This window comes from Ylistrum balloti, unplaced genomic scaffold (assembly GCF_031769215.1).
Source record: "Ylistrum balloti isolate Yb309-2 unplaced genomic scaffold, AGI_CSIRO_Ybal_v1 Utg370568, whole genome shotgun sequence".
Classification (NCBI taxonomy): domain Eukaryota; kingdom Metazoa; phylum Mollusca; class Bivalvia; order Pectinida; family Pectinidae; genus Ylistrum; species Ylistrum balloti.
This window is the reverse complement of record NW_026782356.1, coordinates 123,644-150,190: the sequence shown is the minus strand read 5'-3', so window position 1 is coordinate 150,190 and position 26,547 is coordinate 123,644. Positions and strand designations below refer to the sequence as shown.

General features: G+C 37.0%; 1 protein-coding gene across 1 annotated transcript; it reads right to left on the bottom strand.

The window, feature by feature from the left end:
- Positions 1-285: 285 nt before the first annotated feature.
- On the bottom strand, positions 286-25,351 carry LOC132556446 (sodium/calcium exchanger 2-like). The gene is made up of 10 exons (XM_060220857.1): positions 24,667-25,351; positions 19,225-19,242; positions 12,863-13,110; positions 9,900-10,105; positions 7,261-7,493; positions 6,793-7,025; positions 4,030-4,135; positions 3,282-3,460; positions 2,023-2,355; positions 286-528 (listed from the first exon to the last, which is right to left on the bottom strand). Exons 1-10 carry the CDS (start codon positions 25,349-25,351, stop codon positions 286-288), a joined length of 2,484 nt encoding a protein of 827 aa, XP_060076840.1.
- Between the last annotated feature and the right edge of the window lie 1,196 nt (positions 25,352-26,547).

The following is a 26,547-nucleotide window of genomic DNA, read 5'->3' as shown; positions in this document are numbered from 1 at the left end:
GTGTGCCCAACGCGATGATCGTCAATGTATACCAGGTACAACGTGTGGCCAACACCGCGATCCTCAATGCATACAAGGGACAACGTGTGCCCAACGCGATGATCCTCAATGTATACCAGGTACAACGTGTGCCCAAGGCGACATCATCACTGTAAAGTAAATACCAGTGCAACACGTGCTCAATATGTCTAGGTAGTCCCGAGTAACCAGAGGCGCAGTACTAGCCCGATTATTCTGAACATCCATTCTCACTTGTTATCCCTGTACTTGATAGGATATTTTAACTTAAAAGGACACACCGATGATTTCATACGCACTCAACGACGATAAGATTACGTAGAAAAACCAAAGAAATAAGATGAGCAAAGCCGTTAAGACTTTGGGTACAAATGGTCCTCCCAGCTCTGCTCGACCGAAAACGGCCAAGTTCCTCCTGATCATCAGTACAACTAGGGTGACAATAGCGCATGCAGTGTAGAGAACAACTGTAAATCCCAGAGCATCAGATGACACGAGAAACCTTTCACCCTGAAAACAAGACATAAATTCCTCTATCAGACCAACTTTGATTATATACACGTGATCAGACACTTTGTTACCGTTTTACCAAAGTCGTAAGGACGAGTTAAAGAGTATTAATTAACATAAAAATACAACAAAAGTTTAGAATTAACCTGTCCTGGTTTGTCCTAGAATTCATACCAGTCTTAATACGTCTGGCGCCACTCTTAGGAAACAAAAACGTGCACTCTAACATGATGATAACTGCTCAAGAATTCGCACATAATAAGAAATATGCCCTACTTAGAATATCTGGAATAAATAACGGTCTATAATGTAAGTGCTACAAACCTAATTTAACCAGTCAACGATATGTAACATACCTATCTCACCAGTTTTGTTTCGGCCATGTTGATATAGACTACGAGTCGATGATCACTGCACATACCTTTATTAACATTTTCATCATTTACTCCATATAACTAACATATAACTGATAAACACGGAACCTGTTGTTTAATGTTATTAATGTATTTTCATTTATCAAAATGGTCGAAAATGCGTAACATACTTCCATTGTCTAGTAAATAGTTTCATTGATTTTCCTTAGTTATCCAATTAATCACTGTTCGCAAACTTAATCCAGCAGATGATTGTTACGGTCTGTCTTAGTTGTCAAGCAATCGGATGAATACTGTGACCTACCTTAACTGTCCAGTAGGTGTTTGCTGTGCCCTACCTTAACTATCCAGCAGATGGTTGCTGTGACCCACCTTAACTGTCCAGCAGATGGTTGCTGTGACCCACCTTAACTGTCCAGTAGATGGCTATTGTGACCTACCTTAACTGTCCAGTAGATGGCTATTGTGACCTACCTTAACTGTCCAGTAGATGATTGCTGTGACCCACCTTAACTGTTTAGTAGATGGTTGCTGTGACATACCTTAACTGTCCAGTAGATGGTTGCTGTGACCCACCTTAACTGTCCAGTAGATGATTGCTGTGACCCACCTTAACTATCCAGTAGATGGCTATTGTAGCCTACCTTAACTGTCCAGTAGATGATTGCTGTGACCTACCTTAACTGTCCAGTAGATGATTGTTGTGACCTACCTTAATTGTCTAGTAGATGATTGCTGTGACCTACCTTAACTGTCCAGTATATGATTGCTGTGACCTACCTTAACTGTCCAGTAGATGATTGCTGTGACCTACCTTAACTGTCCAGTATATGATTGCTGTGACCTACCTTAACTGTCCAGTAGATGATTGCTGTGACCTACCTTAACTGTCCAGTAGATGGTTGTTGTGACCTACCTTAACTGTCCAGTATATGATTGCTGTGACCTACCTTAACTGTCCAGTATATGATTGCTGTGACCTACCTTAACTGTCCAGTATATGATTGCTGTGACCTACCTTAACTGTCCAGTATATGATTGCTGTGACCTACCTTAATTGTCCAGTAGATGGTTGCTGTGACCTACCTTAACTGTCCAGTAGATGGTTGCTGTGACCTACCTTAACTGTCCAGTAGATGGTTGCTATAAGCCATGGTAGTCCTAGACCAAGGAATACGTTTACGGCGTTGCTTCCATTGATGTTGCCAACAGAGCTATCGGCAGTTTTCTCCCCTACAGCAGCTTGCTTGCTAGCGAAAAGATCCGGCATACTAGTGCCAAGAGCCACTAGCGTAATCGCAGTGACCGTTTTCTTCAATCCTATCAGACACCCAAATATGGAAGCCAGATCACCAACGATAGCAGTAAGGAAGCCGATCACCATCAGCGAGCAGCTGAAGGTAAGCCAGCCACCTCCGATTGACGTGGGTGGAATCAGGGTGGCAAACATCACCTAGAACAGAGTGTTGTCACAACGTACAATGTTTTGTATGATAGAATTTTACTTGCATGACTATCATCAAAAAAGTACATAGTCAGTTTCTTAAAATATACGCAGTATTTTGGCGAGGGTGGAGAAGGACAAAAGTGGCAAGCCTCTCGCGAGTCACTTTTGTCTTTCTGTCCCGAGCCTTGTATGGTTTTTATTCTGCAACATTGATTGAAAATTGGACAATCAAACCCACAACATTGTTGTTGTTCAATCTTTGTTTACCTGTCGTTGACGTTACGCTGAATTTTACCTAATGACGTGCTCGAAAATAATTACTCCACGCAGAAATATAGTTTAATGAATTGTCTTTCAATGACTTGTTTATTACAACATATAAAATCGCTTATTTTAACAGATTTTATTTTCTTGTTTAACGCAATTTCTAAGTAATTTCAGAAAGGAATTCTGTCGAATGAACGCACGTTCTAAAATACAGCTGTTTTTCGCCGATGCCGACTTCAGCAAAAATGTATGTGGCAGATGTATTCCGACAATGGCAGCGCAGTTGTAGAATAAATTTATATATATGTACGATGCTATTGTTTGTTGTATTGTTTACATCAGGTTCCAGGTAAACATGGACAAAGAAAAACGCTAACGTCTATACAGAAGGTCTTTAACTTTATATAAAGAGTCCAAATGGAGGGAATACAATTTACCAGTTCCGTTCATAGTGTTGTAGAATGAAAACACAATGTTGTTAAAGTCTTCAAAAATAAACCAATATGATCTACTGATTCAGGTACTTGATGAGTAAACCACCATAGTTTTTGGACCAATTTGCCGACGTTTCTTCTGGGTTTCAGTATTTTTGGTTCCAAGCGTCGCAGCTGCTTGTAACATCATTAAATGTTAATCTTACAAGTGGGCGTTACATATCAATTTACCTTCCAGAAGAATGTACAGAAATGCATGATGTAGTCTACAACGGTGGCATTCTCTGTGTCTCCACCATTGACATTCATTGCGTCGTGGAATTGTTCTCCCCATGATGACGAGTCCAGCCTCAGACCATCCAGGTTCTTCATGGTTTGGTTTGCTATCCTAGACACTAGACCCTCAAACTCTACAATAACAAATTATTCGTCATAACACGCTTCATTTATAGCCTTACTGCATTGATATTTCTACGAATTTATGTGATCTGTGATTGTTTTGTATATAAAATGAAAATAACAGCAATATACATTGTTTCCACTGATTAACAACCAGATTGTAATAATCACGTACAGACGTAACGTGTTTTGAAAGTAAATTTGTATGTTTTCAATTTCTGTTAAATTATGTTTATAGATGCATGAAAATGCTGAGATCGAACCTGTATCTTTTGGCTATAGTCGGACTAGCGAGCAGGGCGCCCATTTAATGCCAATTACCATAAATGATCAAAGACAACACCTGAAGTATGGAGACCAATCTACATTTTGAATTGCTATCATGTATACGTGTTTTCATTTGACCACAATCTATAGATAAATCTCAATTGGCTTTACGAGCTGTTCTGAACTCATGGAAATTCCTAAAAATCCGTTGCTTCGTATTACTGTTCAAGGGATTAATCAATTTTGAGAAATTAACTCATATTCTGAGGAAAATAATTTATTTGAGTTACTGTTTATGAAAAAGTCAGTTTACCTTCATCGTTTACAAGAGTTACTATTGCCTTTCCTATCCTTCCTATCTCAGCGCCACCTGTCGGTGATAATAATTCCACCTGAAAGCTATGTTCTCTCTCGGCAAGCTGTAAAAAACAATAACATTTTATCTAAATTAAATACAAAACAACATTCGTTTAATTAAATTAGCATAATATTTTAACTATTTGTGAAACAAAAAAACTGTTGCATGAGATAACGCAGTGCATTGTAACATGTTTGATAATGTATTAGCTCTTAAAACTATCGACAGTTGTCAGGGATGGAACCTCGCTAGTGCCAATACCGATTAAAGGCACTCAGGGGTACCCTGGAACCAAGCCGCTTGATTGATCAACGAGAAACTCGCCAATTTTTATGTTTAAGTGTCTGTTTAAATAAACCATTATAATTGTGAAGCTGTTATTTCTTCACTGGGAAGTGATAGAAAATTAAAGCACTGACGTTGCCTAGTCAGATACAGATGCCATTAGTTGAATGTTTTATTTCCTTGGTAACTATTGTGTACAACATACAACGGGATTCAGCGGAGCGGTCACCCTTCCAAGTGCTAACTATTCTCGACGTTCCCATTATCGCCGTCAACTGAAGGACAAACTTGTAACACAAAATATGCAGGCCATTGAAAATTATTGGGGAGTTGTACGGTCCCGTTGGTTTATACCTTGTTCTCATCTGAGAACGTGACATGTCTTACTTGGATTGACCAAGGCTTATATAGTGGGTGTCGTCAATGAAGCAGAAGACGCTTACTCTTCCGGAACATCTGGACTGATTTTTCTTGTACTACACCAGGAGTCTCCGTCTAAGTCTAAGTCTTTTGTTCATAGTTTATCTGCTGCCTATCCCGTTTTTGCCTCGTGGCACATATGGCCTTTACGAGTTTTTCATCTCTTCCGGTCCACTGCCACTGTTAGTACTATTTTTCAGGATCTCCAGTCAGCTTCATCCCTCACCTTCTCTTCCATTCTCCTCCATTTCGTCCTGGTCTCCCACTTTTCCGGTTTCCTTCTGGTACCCATTTTAATGCAACATTGCAGTTGTTGTTCTTCATCTGCCGCATACTATTCCAATCATTTTCCATTTAAGGCTTTGGTCTCCTCGCTTACTAGTCTCATCTATGTTCTTTCTATAAAGTCTTCTATTCTAACGTGTTCTTTCCACTGAACTGTGTAAATCATTGTGAGGCATTTGTGGAAAACCATCATGTCATCCTCTTTATTCATTTTCCACGTCTCATATCCATACAATAAAACTCGTATTACTAATGATTTTTATAGCCTCAGGTTTGTTCCCCTCGAGATGTTCCAAACACATTTTAGTCGTGTAAAAGCACCTCTACCTTTTGATAGTCTGTTCTTAATGTCCTTCTTTGCACACTTTACATACCTAAGAACAACCGTGTGTTCATATTTTTTCCTAGGTTTTTTGCATACGCAATTCTCACTCTTATTTTTCAAAGTAGTGCCGCCTCAGGACTAGACCCTCTCGCCCACAAATTTGCAGGAATATTTTTCAACCAAATGTAACGTGCATTGGGGTGCTGACCACGATCGCCGTTGCTTAACTTCAGGAAATGGTCACCATGTTGAACCGCACTAATGCCACAGATACAGTATTTCGAACAAAAAGAGAGATGTTTATGAAACATTATGCTCCCGGTTTCAACAAATTCTAAAGTGGGACATTCAAATTATAATTTGAGAGGCATGTGCTAATGCATGTACACTTGTGAGACATTTATGTCTTCATTGTGCAATAGTAATTGGTCAATGTAACTTTTTCAAATGTATGTCAAAGGTCCCGGTAAAGGTTACATGGTCAATCACCACCGCCGAAAAGGTCTTATCACAAGAAACATACATGCCAAATATGAAAGCCCTGCTTCATACAGTACCATAGTTATATACAACGTTAAAGTTGACAACAGGCAAACAAACAGAACAAAAACAATAATCCCCGAGTACAATTCATAACTATAAGATTATCAATCTGTATATAAGTTACTTTCTATTGGTTCCATATTGTAGCCACTATACTATCTAATAATTAGATTTGATGGTGACTAGTGATTCTACAATATGGATAATCTTAAACAAGTACAGACTTTATTAATATTGACACACGACTGATCCACACTTTTTACACCATACACCATTTCCATACTATATCTACTATCAGTAGAACGTATACAATCTACACTCAATGTATTGACATACACTGAAATGTAAATACCTTATTCATACTTTGTACTTTTTCCCTATTGCAGGTTGATCCTCCACAAAGCTTTATTCCAATTAGAGACGGACTACGTACTAATTCCAACTAATATACACGTGTGCTTTAATATGCAAGTACATAAGTGTATATCACTAAACCTAATTCACATGTTATAAACGTCGTGAAGGTGTGGTCTTCCAAGAAACGTTTGCTAGAGGGCGCTCAACAAACGCTGTCAATAAGAATAAACATGGAAACACATATAAAACAGTAATCGATTGCCATCATCAAAGCTTAGAGCTTGTTGTCTTGTTTCTAATCATCAAGACAACCAATCAGTGCATTATCGTTGTCTATATTCATTTTATTTATTTTGTACGTTCCAAGACGTTTGAGACGGGAAACTGGGTCAGACAGCATTGTGAGTTTAAATGTAAATGTTGCCCTCTTCCAATACGTCCTACTCTGTATTCAAGTCAAGCACATTTAGATGTGTCGAACAGAAAGTCACAATTGAACTTACCCCCGAATCCAGAATTGTCAGCACCAGGACTTTGCTAGTCTCGCCGTGCTCAAACGTCAGTGTACCATCTCCTCCGATATAATCCTTTGCATTAACGGCCGTCAGATCCCTCGTCCTCCATGACACTGTCACAGACCCGTCAGCTCCATTGACACGATTCACAAACAACTGTGCTTTTCCAGAAGTCTCGTTTACGATGTAGCTAGGCTTTGAAAATTCAAATTTGCCTGGTTCTGTTGAGAAAAAAAAAGATGATAAGAAAATGAATAAAGAAAAGTATGAGTAAGCTCCGCATAGTCGCAATATATCATTTGATAGCATATGCTCACAAAGAAATTAAATATTCTATTAAAACATCCATTCAATAAACAGTCTTTAATCATTTTTGAAGTCTTAAAATCTCATGACGTCAGCAGCTTTATCAAAATGGTGTTTGGCAATAGTTTCTATACTGTATAAGAAACCTACCGTCATCGTTAATGATGGTGACTTGATTGATTGCCGTCTTGCCAAGTACGACGTCCTGTTCTGACTCCTCAAGCCAAAGTTTGACGAAAAATATCTCATCAGGTTCCCAAACGTCATCGTCAACGATTACTACGTGCACAGTCTGTAAAGTCTCGTTTTCCTTAAAATGAACCTTTTCTTTCAGTGGTTTGTAGTCACTTCCCGCTTCAGCCGTTCCGTCAATAGTTTCTACCCTGTAAGTAATAACCATGTTTCTTCATATTTAAGCAGAAATGTTCAAAAAAAGGTAGTATAAGTATGAACATAGGCGGTACAAAATAATTCCATGAGAAACCAACGTGACCGGACATGTGCCCCCCTACCTTTTCAAGACCGTTCCGGAAATCAAACCCTGGACGACTAGGTGAATGGCGGGTGCGTTTTTACTGCGCCACCCGACCACCCTAGGTAAAGGTATTAGATATAAACTTTAATTATTGGATATCTGTATAATTCATTTTATTTCAATTGATTAAGTCTGCCGTGGAAACAGTAAGAACAACGGCACCAAAGCCCTTTCTACAACTATTTTAGGACACAGGGATGCACAAGCACGCCGTAACAGCATACGAGAATGTGTTTATAGATAAATATTTGATAAAGGAGAAATGTAACATCGATGATGGTTTTATATTGCTTAACGTCCTACTTTTTGTGGTTTAACGTCCTATCTGTATAAATATCTGTGGTCACTTAAGGATGGCGAGGAAAATGTCGCGGAGAACTCGGCTACAAATTTACAGAAGATATACATATTTTCAATAGCGAATAGTTAAGAGATTTTCAATCATGTACCGAAAAACTGGTATCCATTCAGAAACAATACAATATCTATTACAGAAAGACAAAAAATGTGAATAATCTATGTCTCATAACCACAAATCAGAAAGAAACCATGCTGTGTGTTATCTTACACGGGGTTACACCATTATGTGGCGAACTATAAATTTATCTTGATTTGGCATAACAATATGAAATGACTTGTGACGTGTTTAGTTAAGCAAATACAGTAATCGCATTCTTCTCATTTAATTCCTTCTTAAACATTTGAATAATAACTGCCAGAGATCCTAGGAAAAAGTTAAAAAACGAATCAACGTCTGCTGTTGGTGGAGTCTGCTGGTGCGCATTTCTGGAGTTTTACTAAGTGGATTGTATCAAATGAACCATGTTTTCTATGAGCACAATCTAGTATCATTACATGTGCTACTTCGCAGTAATTTGATGTTCGAATTGATCTAAAGCAGCATCGAGATATCCATTTCAATTTTCAAACAGATATAGACTTAGTTTTTAGAACTGCGGCTATCATTCATAATTTTCGTTTTCCGCTTTCAATAAAACCTAACGAGAAATTATTAGATTAGATATCAATGTCCACTGGAACGCTTGTAACAAATCGGCATTTGCCAGAATTTCCATCAGTTTGTGATTGTTTAAACGGCCAGATGTTCAAAACTCAAATGTAATCCAAAGAAGACATGACTTCAATGTTTTGATATGGAATAGAATTACTTGTTTCAAAGTCTGGCTGTCGTGAAGAAATATTCAATTATCTGAAAATATGTAAGGCTGACAATATCCTTCCAAAGGTGGGATTTCTCAATGTCAGACTCAATTAGTTTGGAATTATTGGCATGTCTGAGGAAGAAAAGTAGAACCGTTGAGTTATGTACAACGGCATTTATTTGTCGATTCGTTTTCTTCTTTAGGTGACATTTAATGTTGAGCCTATCGAAGAGAAGATTATTTCAAATATCAAGCGATTAGATTCTTGATATTGAGATTCACGCCATGTGTTTCCTCACAAGGAGACTGCAAATATGTCTTGATTTGGTTTAACAATATCAAATAACTTGTTAAGTGTTCAGAAATCTTAAGAAACCTAGGGTTCTCATATTTCTCTCTTAATTGATTCTTAAATATTTGAATATTCATTGACAATGTTTGGCATTTGGCAATGTAACAGAATTAACTTTTGAAATGTTTCAGTGAGAAACAGAGATTTGGTTATCCCAAACAAATAGTTCGATGATATAGCTTGGTAAACCTCACTAAATCTTCTCCAGTTAAGACTCAATCGATGATCAGGTAAAGAATAACATTGTAATACTAATATTTGGCCAGGCTTAGAGGCTATAACACTTCTAGTATTGACAAAAGATATGTCGACTATCGAAAAATGTAATTTGATATAATATAATAATGTACATTATTTAGTATATATCCGAAGTCCCAATTAGGTTTAAATACTCCATCCACGATACTCCAGGGGTTACGCTTACTTTCGTTCTCTGCACTCCTGGAACATGACATGGCGAAAATGAATGCACAAGAGAAGTAATTTGATTGGTCCAAACAGAAAAGAAACTGACCAATCACAGGCTGATACGCTCCTTTTGAAGCTTGCACAGGAGCGGCATCCAACATTCAAAGCCATTGCAATGTACTGTTATGCTACCTCGAGATTCGTTTGATGTACAAAGAATCTAGTCTTTTCGCCTTATCCAAAAGGTGTTGAACATGGAACCTTCAATTTGTCATGGCATGTTCCAGTTGTCGTAACATCTGGAGTATCGAGGATGTAAACATGAACTTACCATACATCGATGGGATTTTTACAACAGCCGTATCTTCGTATTCCAATGCGAACATTTCCTTCATTTTCCAGAACTGCACACGAGGGCGCTGTAAACTCGATGACGGCCTTGCTTCCGCCTTCCGTCAGATCTATCATGGACAGACTTTGACGTGATCCCAATTCGGTTGTTTGACGGGCTATTTTGTCCTGTGACTGCTCGTAGAGCTGTGTGAAAGAGTACGATGTGAGTGAATACAAAGAGTTCCAAACACTTTACTGATTTTCTTTATGATCATCTTGAACATAAAAAACGACATTTTTATTTTTAGCATTGATTGCAATTGGTTAGTAGGGCTCTGTAACAATATCTCACAGAAACAAGTCAGTAAAAGACAGTTAATTAGAGGGTCTATTTACGCAGACACATTGAATGAAATAAAACCTACATATATGATCCAATCCTCTATGAAACAAGAATTGTATTGGTCATATTTTAAATGTTTTCCCATTAGATTAGCCAATGCGGCCATGAAAGAAATTATCAAGGAAAAGAGCCGTTACGAATGTAAAATCATTAATATATGTGGTTAGAATAAGGATGTAATTATGTTTTATGGTATTGATCCATAATTCAAGGAATGACGTGCCCTCTTAGCCTTTATTTAGAGTATACTCCATTTTTGTGCAATGGCTCAGCAACATAAAAAATACAATTCATCCATAAAGAACTCGTGAACTATAACAGGTTGTGACATTAGCAATAGGCAAACTGTCTCAAATGTACCTGGCGACCTGATTCTGCCATCAGTCTGTGCAAACGTATATAAAAGTCACATTTTTATGTTACATTACATTTGATACCTAACAAAGCCAGAATCCAGATCGCAGAAAACGTACTCCAATAAAAATAAACCAATAGACAAAACTGTGTTGTTGATTGTTCAAATGCCAGATGCCCTGAGAAGATGTAATATTGTAACACAATATGTCAAAACGGTTTTAATTGAATGATAACATCTACCAATGTTTTCGTGATGAATTCGGAAAAAACGAAATCTGAAAAAAGATCAGTTATATATCTTTGGTGGCATATATTCATGTGATAACAAAATACATTGCATATCATGTGTATATCTATACGCATAAAGTGTAAATTATATTATTTATATTTCTTAAATACCATATAAACGTGAAAACCTCGATTAGTCGCGTGTAAGTTTAAATGTATCAATACATTGTCGCGGATTCTATTTCAGATGAGAAATATGTCTGTATGTGTTTCCGAGATCTTTGCAAATACAGATTAACAGAATATTTGGTTTTTAATATTGGTTAATAAGTTTTGAGTTCTACTGATTGATTATTATTTAATACAAATTGATACTCAATGTACTGCTTTGGGTTTGGTCATGGTTCAGGAGATTCATGGCTCACTGGTACTTATTATGTGTATTTCTTTTCTGTATTTGTTTACACTTTCTGCATAAATCTCTTCTATTGTCAAAGCTTTTGTATTCGTAATCCCCGACCTCAAATGACCATTGCGAAAATTGTCTAAAGCTCATAATGATTTTCATTTTTTTTTCATTTTTCATTGCGCTTAAAATTAACATAACTGTCAAAGCAGAGAATACTGGTCATTCGCTGTGAACTGTTAGCTACTGACAAGAATAAATAATCCAAGTTTAATCCATCTACATTCAAATTGGTTTCTGCGAATTCAAAGTCCTATCAAACGGAAATTCTCATTTGGCTTAGATAGTGCTGACGACCATATACAGACACATATAAAAAAGTATTCGATTATAAATGAGAGCGTGTTTAGGCTTAAAGGAAAGTTAAAATAAAATGACCTTGTCCTGTTATTTTCTAGTCATAGGAAGTAAAATGGTCTTGTTTACAAATTAAAAAAGGAATGCATCTAATGTAAAAATATTGGTCGCGAAGTAAAAGTAAAGTGGGTTAGATATTAAAAGAAAGTCCTTGTGGAGCTGTTGCAGAACGAAAAAAAAAAGAAAGAAAATTGGTGAAATGTTGAAACTACCTAATTCAACTGTGATTGGTGTTTGTCGGAAATTTTCTGACACGAGATCTGTCGACAACAAACCGAGAAGCGGCCGGCACCCAAAAATCAACCCCGTGACTATCGGATGTTGGAAAGGACTGTGTAAACAAATAGTAGCTGTTCACTTTCGTTACGGCAAATGTTAACGACGGAAGAAACCAGAACATGTAAGTAAATGGACAACACTTTGCTTTAGAAAAATTACAGGAGGAATGCTACCAAAATAAACTGGCTATAATGAAATAATATCGTTAGGAAGTAGCTCTCTTGCTGTCGGGGGAGAGACAGTGGTGAAATTATAATTGGACACGACGAAATAGTTCCAATATAGAGATTAGAAAAGAAGAAGGATGGAAATCCTCAGAGGACTGAAGCAATGATATGTGGTTGCATCCTATGGAATGATATCGGAACTATGACTCTAGTAGAAGGAAACATCAGTGCTGTTAAGCACCAGAACATCTTAGAGGGAACTTGTGGCTTGTTCGTGAAAGACATTCGCCTCAACATGGGTATTTCTTTCATGATGATAATGCGCCCGTCCACCGAGCCAGGTTTACATAAACACAAGAATATGAGGACAGAAATAATATCAAATCTTTCCGCTGGCCTGCTCAGTCACAAGACTTCAATATAATTGAAAATGTATGGATACTCGTTAAAAAATATTCATTCACGCACCGAAACAACAAAATCGAAAGTTGGTATAATAGAGAAATTTCAGGGTATTTGGCAGAGATCACGGCTCTATCCCCAAAACGCATTCAACGGTTAATCCGACAAAAAGGAACATTTCAATTAGTTGTTTTATTTTCAAAGATTTTAAATTGAAATTTACGCTTCTTGAATTCGTAGTACTGTTTACGGTGTACATGCGATGCCATTTTGACCGAATACGTGTCTACACGATCACTTACTTCCTGTAGCGCCTTGTTGATCTGTGGCACCAATTTATGGCCGCCAGTTATATTCCGAGTGGCGTGTATTCTGTACCATAAGGAGCTGTGATGCTGGTTTTCTGCCAGTTTGGCAGCGGCAAGCCTTGCTGCATCTTCCTCGCTGAGGTCCTTGTTCCGCCCTAACTCTCGCGCCATGTGTATAATGTCTGCAGTTCCGGTTCCGCCTTCAGCTTCGCCTCGACTCTTGTCATCGCTATTAGAAAAATCTGCAATACACAGAGGGCGATAATGACATGCTTGTCAATAAGTTGATATTAAAAGACCATAACGGTGCGCATTCGTGAAACATTGATTTTATTGATTAAATCTGTCAATAAAAACAAGGTAAATGTAGGGCAGATAGCAACAATTCGAAATATTTGACAATATTGTGTTATAAATCAAATGTAGGTTGAAATTGGTTATTAGTAATGCTAATAGATTTGTGAGAAACAAGATCGCTGCTTAGCATGTATAACAACTAAACAAACCCAATAAATCTGTACAATTGCCCACAGATAAAATACTTGAGACAGATATGGTATAGAAAACAGAGGTTTTATAGCCAAACAATCATTGCAGTTGAGCAAAGCTTGATTATTATTCCACAGCGTGATTACATCATGCCAGGCGTATATATGTATGTGTAGAACAGACTGCCAACATCATAACAAGTACAATCACTTGTAAATATTTGACCTGTGGAAGTAAACACACTGACAAAGGAGGACACCAGGTATCATTCACAGTTCTTTGCACATGTTGTGTTAATGCTGGTACTCATATTGTACCCATATGCAATACTTGTCATGGTATACGGATGTCGAGGGAGCCGTTCCACATGATTGAGGGTATGGATTTTCTATAAGTGTAACTGTGAACCTGTGTGACAGATGCTTTGTAGTCTCCCATCCGTTGAGTGCGAAATGTTCACGGAAATTTATTTTGGTTCTTCCTTCTTTAAATGCAATTCAACCTATAAAGATAAAGACTGACCACAGCCATGTGACCATGTGACCGTAACTAACCAGCATTGTAGTTCAGTGGCTACAGAGTCATTGCAGTTTGTTGTAAAATTGAACGATTATAAAACAGTTTGTGTCATCGCTAAGCAACTGCAGGATGCTTGTATGTCGGGTTTATCGACCTGAACGGCCAATGATTTTAGGCGTAAATTTTCTTTTAGTAGCTGGTGGCTACCTCACTGAATAACATACGAGAGGGATGTCCTTTGCCATTCAGGGCAAGCACTGAAAAGTATCTTGGACAGAGACAGGAGCACAAACCGCCAAGGGAAGGGAGCGTCGAACCACACACCTCTCGGATTAACACCTGAGGTTGTTTAGTCTACGTTCTGCAAACTTAGCTTTAGATTGATTACGTATAAGCCTTTCCCATAGTTTTCGTGGGTTGATTAGCGAACCGAGAAAATAAAAATGCAAATGATGTTCGTTTTACATGTTTGAAAATCTATTATTCCTTGGGCTTTTTAAGAATGTTGCGTGACGGTCGTCTTAACGTATATATAATTGCTTTCTGTGTTGTTTCTATTGTTGTCGCGTACTTTATCGTTGTCAACACACGCCCCGTCTTGTTTACAGAAACCATGACTGCTGCATGTTTGAATAAATCATATAAAATGTAGAACCCTAATTGGGCGTTACAAACATTGGTTTGTTTGTTAAAATTAAACATATTATCAATACCTGGACACCGCCTAGCAATGGTGATTGATTGACATAATGTTTGTCTTATTTAGGGAATGGGCATAAAAAAAAATGCTGTAACGGGTAAACATAAGCAATGATGAGGAATACAAGGAATGTGTTCCGTCGGATTAAATCCTGTCCTTAAATGTTTTTGTGATCCATTGATTAATGTTTCACGCGCGCATGCGCTGTGTGTGCTAGATACATATCCGCCATAACCAATCACATTTTGACGTATCTAGGAGTAAAAATTGGCTGACGTCATTAGGAGTGGACATTAAGAGGATGCTAATGGACATTGTACATAAATAACAGGCAAGTTCTTTGTCACTAATATGAGAGGAGCAATAAGTTTGGGAGTAGTAATTACGTGTACATAATGAATGTTAATTAATAAAGAGTTTTTTTCGGAATGAGGAAGGGAATGGGAAGGGGACAGGGGACTGTATAGCTCTATCACATCCACATGGCAGCAAATCAACAATGATAGAATTGACGTTGAGAATTATTTCGACATAACGTACAATTAATGGTTCCTCGTGGAACTATCTAGTCCACTGGACATTTTTGTCGTGGTTTTCCTCTCGTTTCATCGGTCTTGAGTTTTAATTACGACTTCGTAAGTAATTTTTACTAGCTCAGAACACCGACTGATGAATCATATATAACACATCTTGCTTTGGAATTGTTCAATTGGCTCTCAAATAGAAGTAGCTAAATAGTGTTACCATACCACATCCCTTTCGAAACATGCGTTAAGCATCATCTTAGTTAATTTACAATCTGTCCAGAACTGGCATAGATTAACCAGATCGAGGTTACGGTATGACAATAATAGTAATCTTCACTATGGATATCCGTTGCTGGTAAGTAGAAACCACATCGTTTTATGTAACCTAGACCTAAATTATATCATAAAATAGATAAAAAGATTGTTTAGAAACATTTATTTAGAAGCTCGTAGTATAGGTCTGCTGTTAAGAATATGTTGTAGAAAGAACAAATATGTTTTGGACATATTTGGTATACATATTCGTTGATCGAACTTTTTTCGGAATAAAATGTAAACGTTGGTCAGATTTGCTAGGAAATGTTGATGTATATTGGTTAAAAAGCTGTCCGGAACATGTCGTGCACTGCTAGTCAGACTGTAGAACTATCTCGCCGCAGACATCTATTTCGATTTTGTCCATGTCTACCCAAATGGGCAAGGCGGATTGACCTTCGTCACTGGTTGAAGGGCAGATCTGGCGGAGTGACGTACCTGATATATGTATACTAGTTATTTCTGTCGAATATATATAATCTATGTAGACAGTAGACCCTAATGCCAAAGTGTCTTTGTACCTTTTAAAGAACAAAAATAACTTTAGCCTGAAGCTTGACGTCCTTATTCGGTTTTGAATGGATGAATTTCATCAGACTAGGTGGCCTTTTTTCCATGTGTGCTCTCACCGGGCGGAAATGAATTTTGCATTTGGTTTAGAAATTTTGATCCGAAACTGCAGTCATTTCAAGCACACGAAGGGGAACAAGTTCGATGCTAAGTCTGAAATTCATTATTTGGTTCTACTCTTTCTATTCCTAAATCTGTATTGAAAAGTGATGAGCACTTCTGTATCTTTTTGTACAATTTCTTAAACAAAGTGAGTGAAGTAGAATATGGTTGTGTCATCAGTGATACAGATCGATATCAAAGCTTGGAATCGTGCTTTTCATGCTATAATGCTATAAAAAGCGGTGAGAAGGGTAATGAACATGTGCCAAATCATTAGGAACGCATGCTGAAGATGGCTGTCGTGTACTGTCCCGGGGTAGTAGCTAACCCCATTAACTACAATGCACGCTGCAGCTTCTATGTTAATGTTTTCACATCTTCAATAAACATTGGCTTTGTCATGATATCGACATTCGAATATCCCATGATATATTTCTTTTGAAGACAGCGGGAGATCTTCACATCAATTCTAAATTTACATCCTGAAAAGATGAGATTCAACGTTATGAATAGTTTTAACGAAACCACGACAAGCCAATTACACTTGGAGCGGGTATTGTAGAGCTGCGATGAAACTCCGTTGTAGGACGACTTCCAGCTGAGAGAAAGGCTGTCGACTGCTTGTGTCGGCCGGCAATCGTCAGGAAACAGTGGTAAGGTTACTTGATCCAAGAGAGCGAGACATTGGATGGATAAGGACGGGGAGAAGTGAGCTGGAGAAACTAAAACTGAAAATAAATTTAAACTAACCAATTTTACATTCTATAAAACAAAAACCCTATTTCAAAGCTAACGACGCATACCAACGGAAAGAAAATGCATAAAGGAAGAAACATATTTCAGAACTTTGGCAAGACTCGCTACGGAAAAAAAGTCACACGGACCACAGCATTCATACGATTTCAACCTCAAAACTCAGAATCAAGACAAGGACGTCAGTCTGACAGAGATCGAGAACTGATAAAAAAGCAACTTTCCGACCTGGATCTAGAGGTCAAAAGAAATATGGAGCAAACAAATGAAACATAAACAATATTGTTCAAGAAAGATATAACAGGAAATACGACGAGCTATACTACTCTTTCACAGACACTGTACCTACACAGGTCTTCTATCTAATCCTTTTAAAGAGAGTAAATCTTCCGAGTTGCCTAGGTTGAGAACAGGCCATATCTTTTTGTTTTTAATAAGAAACGTTTCAGGACTCCAGAAAACACAATAATAATTATAACCCTTTACATATTTCTGTAAATGATAACCCATTACATGTCTGTAAATGATAACCCATTACATATTTCTGTAAATGATAACCCCTTACACATGTCTGTAAATGATAACCCTTTACATATTTCTGTAAATGATAACCCCTTACACATGTCTGTAAATGATAACCCATTACATGTCTGTAAATGATAACCCATTACATGTCTGTAAATGATAACCCTTTACATATTTCTGTAAATGATAACCCAGGGTAATGATAACCCTTTACACATTTCTGTAAATGATAAACATAACCCTTTACATATTTCTTCTGTAAATGATAACCCTTACTTACACATGTCTGTAACTTACACATGTCTGTAAATGATAACCCATTACATGTCTGTAAATGATAACCCATTACATGTCTGTAAATGATAACCCTTTACATATTTCTGTAAATGATAACCCATTACATGTCTGTAAATGATAACCCATTACATGTCTGTAAATGATAACCCATTACATGTCTGTAAATGATAACCCTTTACATATTTCTGTAAATGATAACCCCTTACACATGTCTGTAAATGATAACCCTTTACATGTCCCATTACATGTCGGTAAATGATAACCCATTACACATGTCTGTAAATGATAACCCCTTACACATGTCTGTAAATGATAACCCTTTACATATGTAAATGATAACCCTGTTACATATAAATGATAACCCTTACTTTCTGTAAATGATAACCCTTTACATATTTCTGTAAATGATAACCCTTTACATATTTCTGTAAATGATAACCCCTTACACATGTCTGTAAATGATAACCCATTACACATGTCTGTAAATGATAACCCCTTACACATGTCTGTAAATGATAACCCATTACATGTCTGTAAATGATAACCCATTACATGTCTGTAAATGATAACCCCTTACACATGTCTGTAAATGATAACCCATTACATGTCTGTAAATGATAACCCTTTACATATTTCTGTAAATGATAACCCATTACATGTCTGTAAATGATAACCCATTACATGTCTGTAAATGATAACCCTTTACATATTTCTGTAAATGATAACCCATTACATGTCTGTAAATGATAACCCATTACATATTTCTGTAAATGATAACCCCTTACACATGTCTGTAAATGATAACCCTTTACATATTTCTGTAAATGATAACCCATTACATGTCTGTAAATGATAACTCTTTACAGGTGTTTGTAAATGATAACCCTTTACATATTTCTGTAAATGATAACCCCTTACACATGTCTGTAAATGATAACCCCTTACACATGTCTGTAAATGATAACCCTTTACATATTTCTGTAAATGATAACCCCTTACACATGTCTGTAAATGATAACCCCTTACACATGTCTGTAAACGATAACCCTTTACATATTTCTGTAAATGATAACCCCTTACACATGTCTGTAAATGATAACCCATTACATGTCTGTAAATGATAACCCTTTACATGTAAATGATAACTGTAAATGATAACCCTTTACATGTCTGTAAATGATAACCCATTACATGTCTGTAAATGATAACCCATTACATGTCTGTAAATGATAACCCTTTACATATTTCTGTAAATGATAACTCTTTACAGGTGTTTGTTAATGATAACCCTTTACATATTTCTGTAAATGATAACCCATTACATGTCTGTAAATGATAACCCATTACATGTCTGTAAATGATAACCCACACATGTCTGTAAATTAACCCTACAATTTCTGTATATAACCCTTTACATATTTCTGTAACCCATTACCCCATGTCTGTAAATGATAACCCCAATGTAAATGATAACCCCTTACACATGTCTGTAAATGAACCCTGTACATGTTGTAATATTGTATAACCCTCATGTTGATAACCCCTGTTGTAAATGATACCTCGGTTGTCCTTATAGCCTGTAATGGAAGCAAAGATAGAGAAACACCAATAAAACAATAAACATCATTCCGCGCGCTGTTACCACAAAAATGGTTGTCACAAATAGGTGTTCTCACAACAAACAGTTTAGTCATTTTAGTATTTTAACACGTTTTTGTTTTAAATAACTGTGTTTATGGCATATAAGCTAGTATCGCATAGGCATGGCGCCACATCTGTAAAGGGTGTTATAGATTAATTGATCTATTTCTACTTTAAGCCACCATGGAAATATCCGATTTGTATTTAACATAGACAATAAAATCAATAATTAACATTAGTTTTATACGTAATATTATGCTTAACCTTAAAAGTCACCATTTTACTTAATTATTTGAGCGTTTTTGTTTAAACGGATTATCCCAAGGTGAGGTAGGTAGGTATGTCCAATCTCTCGTGTTTACGCTGTATACTTAGAAGTTTAGATTGTGATATGAAGGCACTCTTGCAGTCACATACCTTGTATATAACAAAGTACAAACAGACTGCACTACGTGACTGCTGTCAATAATGTATTCCAATTAGACACACGAATGGCGATGATAAGACAATTGGGAAAACTATGTTCCTTTTGTTTTGAATCGATTTTTTAATATCCACTGAGAATTGACGACCTAATTCTGTTGCAGCTGACGCAACCGTGATGTTCTGTGTAGTTTGTCGTGAACTATTGTTCTTTATAACCTTCTATAACTATACTACTATAAAAATACTTTGTATACATTTACACTTTACAAGTAAGAATACTTCACTGATGACTTAACTGCATACGTAACAAACATTTCATATAACATTATGTACAAACTGCATCCTGCACAAGTCGTTGTAATAACACTTCGTTGTATCACCATACTGCACAAATAGTATTACTTTATATATAATTATACTTAATAAGTAATATTGTTCTGCAGATAATCGAAACCATGCTGCACAAGTACAACAGTTATTCATAGATAACCACTCTGCACAGGCAATTTTTTTCCATAGCTAATCATACTGCACAAGTAACATTCTTCCATAGATAACCCTACTGTAGAAATCGCAATATTTCATAAATAACTATACTGAGTAACTAATATTTTATAGATAACTATACTGTATAACTAATGTTTTACAGATAACATATTGTAGAAGTAAATATATACATGTGTAGTATCATGTTAAATGTGAAGTATCATGACCAGTTCTAAGTTGAAGTGACCAATTTGCCCTTGTCACTATTCTATCACGCTTGTGGCACTCTTTCTCTAATGACTTAGCGACTATACCTTCCAAGATGTCAAAATGACCGGAAATGAAGAGTCATGTCACATATTTACAGTTATCATACGTGATTAGTACGTTCAGAAGACGAGTCCTGTTACAGGTTAATTTGGCTGTTTTAAGTTCCAATTTTCTAATGACATTCCATGTACTAAATCAAGTATTGTCTTTTCCTTCGGGAAGTGTAATCGGATAGTATTGCAAAGAGAGATTCGTAAATTTATTACTTCACAGATAATTAAACAAAACCCTTGGGAAAGGACCTTGACCAAATTATAACCACCTATACCCTATACTTTGTTTTCCGTGATGTCCTTGTTATAGGGAAAATAACAGGCTGGACAGCTTGTGAACGATGTATCTGTATATAGCATATGTCTTTGGGTGTAACTAGGAGAAAGTGAGTTGTCAGAAAAAAAAGTTCAAATATACGTAACAGCTAAACACTATCCCAATTTTTCAGTGATCAAAGGGGATAGAAAACAAATATTTCGATGTGCGAAGTTATGGAGAAATTCCTCCTCTTGAACGTGTCTAATTCGTCAAGTTTCCTTTGAATTGGATTCCACGTAAATAAAGGTGTTTCACTATAACTCCGAAAGAATTATGATCTATTGTGTTTAGAATAAAAACGAAGGCACAGAACACAGAGGTAACGAAAGCGATCGTTTTAATTGTTATATCTCAAAAACATTTTCTAGTCTAAAATTCACAATAGATGTTTTCAGTGAAAGTCTCACAGTATTTCTTCGAATATTGACACATCGACAATTCCATGTTCTGAATGGTACTTGTGTTTCGTATAATGGTTGCAGATTGCTGTGATATTTTTGTATATGTTATGGCCACCAACTTAGGATGCCATCCCGTATGCACTTAACTATTTCATGAAGCATCATTTCAATTATTGGTTAGACTGCAGGAAACTACATCCCAGTTGTGACATACATTTGACACTTAATGTTAAAAATGGTGTTTACATGAATTCCATGCGCTTTTTAAAAGTGGCTATTAAGCACAGAAGCAAATGCAAAGTTAAAGATTTTTTCATGTCAAATGTCGATTGTACTTTACTATGTAGAGCATGTTTGGAGAACACTGTGTTCTACATGTTAAGATAACCTACTGTCTGTGGACGTCCCTTATCTGATAACTATCTACTTAACAAAGAACATGGTATAAATGGCGTGAAAGTCTGGAGGATGCCTCGTATTTAATAAATTATACATCGCGAATGACGCCTTGGTAAAGTGCTCATAACAAGTCTGCAATCAATATGACGTTACGGACACATATCAAAAATCCTCTCAGGCCAGCCAATAAAAGGTCTTCATCGGACTCTGATCAATCCCAGCAACAGGTACCCGGCACCATATCAGGCCAGCCAATAAAAGGTCCATCTTCATCGGACTCTGATCAATCACAGCAACAGGTACCCGGCACCATATCATGACAGCCAATAAAAGGTCCATCTTCATCGGACTCTGATCAATCCCAGCAACAGGTACCTGGAACCAAATCAGGCCAGCCAATACACGTCCAACATGATCGGACTCTGATCAATCACAGCAACAGGTACCCGCCACCATATCAGACCAATACAGGTCCAACATGATCGGGTTCTGATCAATCACAGCAACAGGTAACCGGCACCAAATCAGGCCAGCCAATACAGGTCCAGCATGATCGGACTCTGATCAATCACAGCAACAGGTACCCGGCACCATATCAGGCCAGCCAATAAAAGGTCTTCATCGGACTCCGATCAATTACAGCAACAGGTACCCGGCACCATATCAGGCCAGCCAATACAGATCCATCTTCATCGGGCTCTGATCAATCACAGCAACAGTTACCCGGCACCAAATCAGGCCATCCAATACAGGTCCAACATGATCGCACGCTGATCAATCACAGCAACAGGTACCCGGCACCATATATGGCCAGCCAATGAAAGGTCTTCATCGGACTCTGATCAATCACAGCAACAGGTACCCGGCACCTAATCAGGCCAGCAAATACAGGTCCATCTTCATCGGGCTCTGATCAATCACAGCAACAGGTACCCGGCACCAAATCAGGCCAGCCAATACAGGTCCAACATGATCGGACTCTGATCAATCACAGCAACAGGTACCCGGCACCATATCATGACAGCCAATAAAAGGTCCATCTTCATCGGAATCTGATTAATTATAGCAACAGGTACCCGGCACCAAATCAGGCCAGCCAATACAGGTCCAACATGATCGGACTCTGATAAATCACAGCAACAGGTACCGGACACCATATCAGGGCATCCAAAACAAGTCTATCATTGGAATGTGGTCAATCAACATCTAGACAGTTGCCATGTTAGACCAAACTTGTTCGATATCAGTGTGTGAACGGAACTGGTATCTATAATAGAGATCTCGATAATCTATAGTGCCAGTTAAGTACGTAGGTTCGTTCCATTTAAAAGTATACATGTACTGGTTTGTACTGGTTTTGTCGTGTGATTGTTATTACATATCCGTAGTACACAAACTATTTAAGAAATCGGTTTAAAATCAAGGGACAAAACGCCTAATACAAGAAGTTTGTTACCTGAGGTAAAGATTGTTTAAAAACACAGCCCAAGTACGAACGCCTTATACACGAATACAGTTTGTCCTTATAGGACAACCTGCGAAGTACAAACGCCTAATACACGAATATAATTTGTCCTTATTCGACAGCCTGCGAAGTACAAACGCCTAATACACGAATATAATTTGTCCTTATTCGACAGCCTGCGAAGTACAAACGCTTAATACACGAATATAATTTGTCCTTATTCGACAGCCTGCGAAGTACAAACGCTTAATACACGAATATAATTTGTCCTTATTCGACATCCTGCGAAATACAAACGCCTAATACACGAATATAATTTGTCCGTATTCGACAGCCTGCGAAGTACAAACGCCTAATACACGAATATAGTTTGTCATTATAGGACAGACTGCGAAGTACAAACGCCTAGTACACGAATATAATTTGTCCTTATTCGACAGCCTGCGAAGTACAAACGCCTAATACACGAATATAATTTGTCCTTATTCGACATCTTGCGAAATACAAACGCCTAATACACGAATATAATTTGTCCTTATTCGACATCCTGCGAAATACAAACGCTTAATACACGCATATAGTTTGTCATTATAGGACAGCCTGCGAAGTACAAACGCTTAATACGCTAATAAAGTTTGTACCTTATACGACAGCATGCGAAGTACAAAACATCGAATACACGAATGATATTTGTACCTGTCGCACTGCTTCCTTCATAGAAAACACCTATTACACTAATATGGTTTGTCCCTGTAGCACAACCCGCTCAGTACACAACTTCTGATACAAGAATACAGTTTGTACCTGTAGTACAGCCTTCTAAGTATGAAATGATTAATAAATTAATATGGTCTGCTTGCTTAGCAAAAGAACGCCAAATACACGAATGTAGTTTTCCTATAGCACAACATTCTCAGTATATAACGTCTAAAACATTAATATGGTTTTTCCCTGTAGCACAATGTTCTTAGCAGAAAGCACTTATACACAAGTAACACAAATCGTCTGATACGTATATATAGTTTTCCAAATAGCACATCGATTTTTTTTTATCTTATTTCATTTTATTTCTAACTTTCCATTTATTTTTTAATCATCTTTATTTCAAACTTTTCATTTTGCTTTTATTATTTGATTATTTGTTTGTTTGAGGGGGAGGGATGTCTTTCATATATATATTTATAAATACATTTTTCGTGGATTAAATTTTGGTTATGCTTTTGACTTGGTACTTGATTGTCTTTATAGATCAAACTAATGATTCTGAAGGGAAGGGAAGCATGAAATATCTTAATTAGTTAATTAGTTAAATAAAGTGTTGTTTGACACGAGAAACGGTATGAACTGATCTCTTTCGAAGATGTATCATATTTTTGACTTTGAACAAAAATATTCGGTTAGTTTTTTAATTGATAGGTATAATATTCAATTAGAATCATTAATTAATATTAATTTTAGCTGACTTGACAGTTAGAGACACCACTTGACATTTACAATATCTATAAAGAAAATTCGTATTCGTTAAAGGAAGACCAACTTACCTATTCCAATCTCCACCTCAGATGAAGTCTTATTCTTCCTGCACCAGCAGCCTTTGTCGACGGCGAAGGACACAAGGATAAGCGTTGGGAACATAAGGAAGGTAAGGATAGCCTCCCATAACTTAATTTCCCCAGGACTGATGAAAATCAGGACCACAATCATCCAAATATACGCGAACATACTGAAGCATGTGGTTACTGCATAAACACCTATATTGCTGATTCTACGGACTTGTCCGTTTGGAATACCTACTAAACACACCGCAGTTATGGCGAACAGATTAAATGCAGCAGATCCTACAATTGTTCCCGGTCCAAGCTCTCCCGATTTGAAGCCTTTGCCACAAATTTCTATTACTGACAACAAAATCTCTGGAGCACTAGTTCCAAATGCCATAAGACTGAGATTAGCAACAGTGTCATTCCAAACTTTGACTTCCACCTCTCGGACCCCACCCTTACTGTCCGGGTCGGGGATCTGAATAACCCGTGTCTTGCTGGTGATTTTTTCTATTCCACACATAAAGGTATCTGCTACTATTGCTATTCCCAGAAAGCACCATAACATACCGAGAAGGTACAGAAATGCACGTGCACCAATGCTCCATGTGTACTCGTTGATCACCGGAAGAAGCAATCCTTCATCGGAACACTCATAAGTACTTAGGTCAATTGTAGAATTCATACTGTCTCTTTTAGTAATCAAGTATCATACCTAAAACAGAAAAAGCAAAAAAATACCAGTTACTTTCAGTTTAATTCAAGTTGATGTTCAGCATTCACTTCCTCTATGACCGTCTGGTCTAACTCTTCAATACATATCAACCTGACGTTCAGTGATTTTCGAGAAATCATGAGATCAGTTGGTATGTCGCCACCTGTTTCCCTAGGGATATCTCTGTGAAGAATTTTATTCAAATTGATAGATGCCAGAGAAATTTCATTATCATATGAATTATGAAGGAAAGGTCCCTTGGCAGTAATAAAATGTCTGTATAGCTATATAGGTATCCAAGGAAACCTAGGACAGACCAAACGTTTGAGATACCAACAGTCACAACGACCATAAACTTCTATCTGCATGACAATAAAAGGAAGGGATGGCTTTATACACGTGAATTGTGTGATGACATATTGCATAATTTCATTTCAGAGTATTTCATGGGTAAATTTTAAAATCGATAAAAAGTTGACAACAAACAATATCAATAACTTTGATTGAAGTCCATTCCTTACAATAGGAGCAATTAACCGTTTTATGGAACTATGTTATAATATTTGTTATCACACAATCAATTATCAAAAATCATCCCTCTAGTCAGACTTGAGCTAATCATATAATTCTAAACGTAAATTTCTATGCAAAATGCATAGGTAGCAAGATGTTCAAGGTAATAAAGTATTTATTATATTATTTATAGGGTATATTCAGTGTAACTTACAGGGTTAAATTTAGGGTAACTCACTGGAATATATTCAGTGTTACTTACGGGGATATTTTCAAGGTATTCAATAGGATGTATTCAGTGTAGCTTACAGGGTTAAATTTAGGGTAACTCACTGGAATATATTCAGTTTTTCAAGGTATTCAATAGGATGTATTCAGTGTAACTTACAGGGTTATTTAGGGTAACTCACTGGAATATATTCAGTGTATTACGGGGATATTTTCAAGGTATTAATAGGATGTAACTTACAGGGTTAAATTTAGGGTAACTCACTGGAATATATTCAGTGTTACTTACGGGGATATTTTCAAGGTATTCAATAGGATGTATTCAGTGTAACTTACAGGGTTAAATTTAGGGTAACTCACTGGAATATATTCAGTGTTACTTACGGGGATATTTTCAAGGTATTCAATAGGATGTATTCAGTGTA

Excerpts from the sequence above, each read along its gene's own strand:
- LOC132556446 (XM_060220857.1), bottom strand. The coding sequence starts at position 25,351 with ATGAATTCTACAATTGACCTAAGTACTTATGAGTGTTCCGATGAAGGA. Across the intron at positions 10,106-12,862 it reads TCAACAAGGCGCTACAGGAA|CTCTACGAGCAGTCACAGGA; the intron begins GTAAGTGATCGT and ends TCTTTCACACAG. Across the intron at positions 2,356-3,281 it reads TCTGTACATTCTTCTGGAAG|GTGATGTTTGCCACCCTGAT; the intron begins GTAAATTGATAT and ends ACTCTGTTCTAG.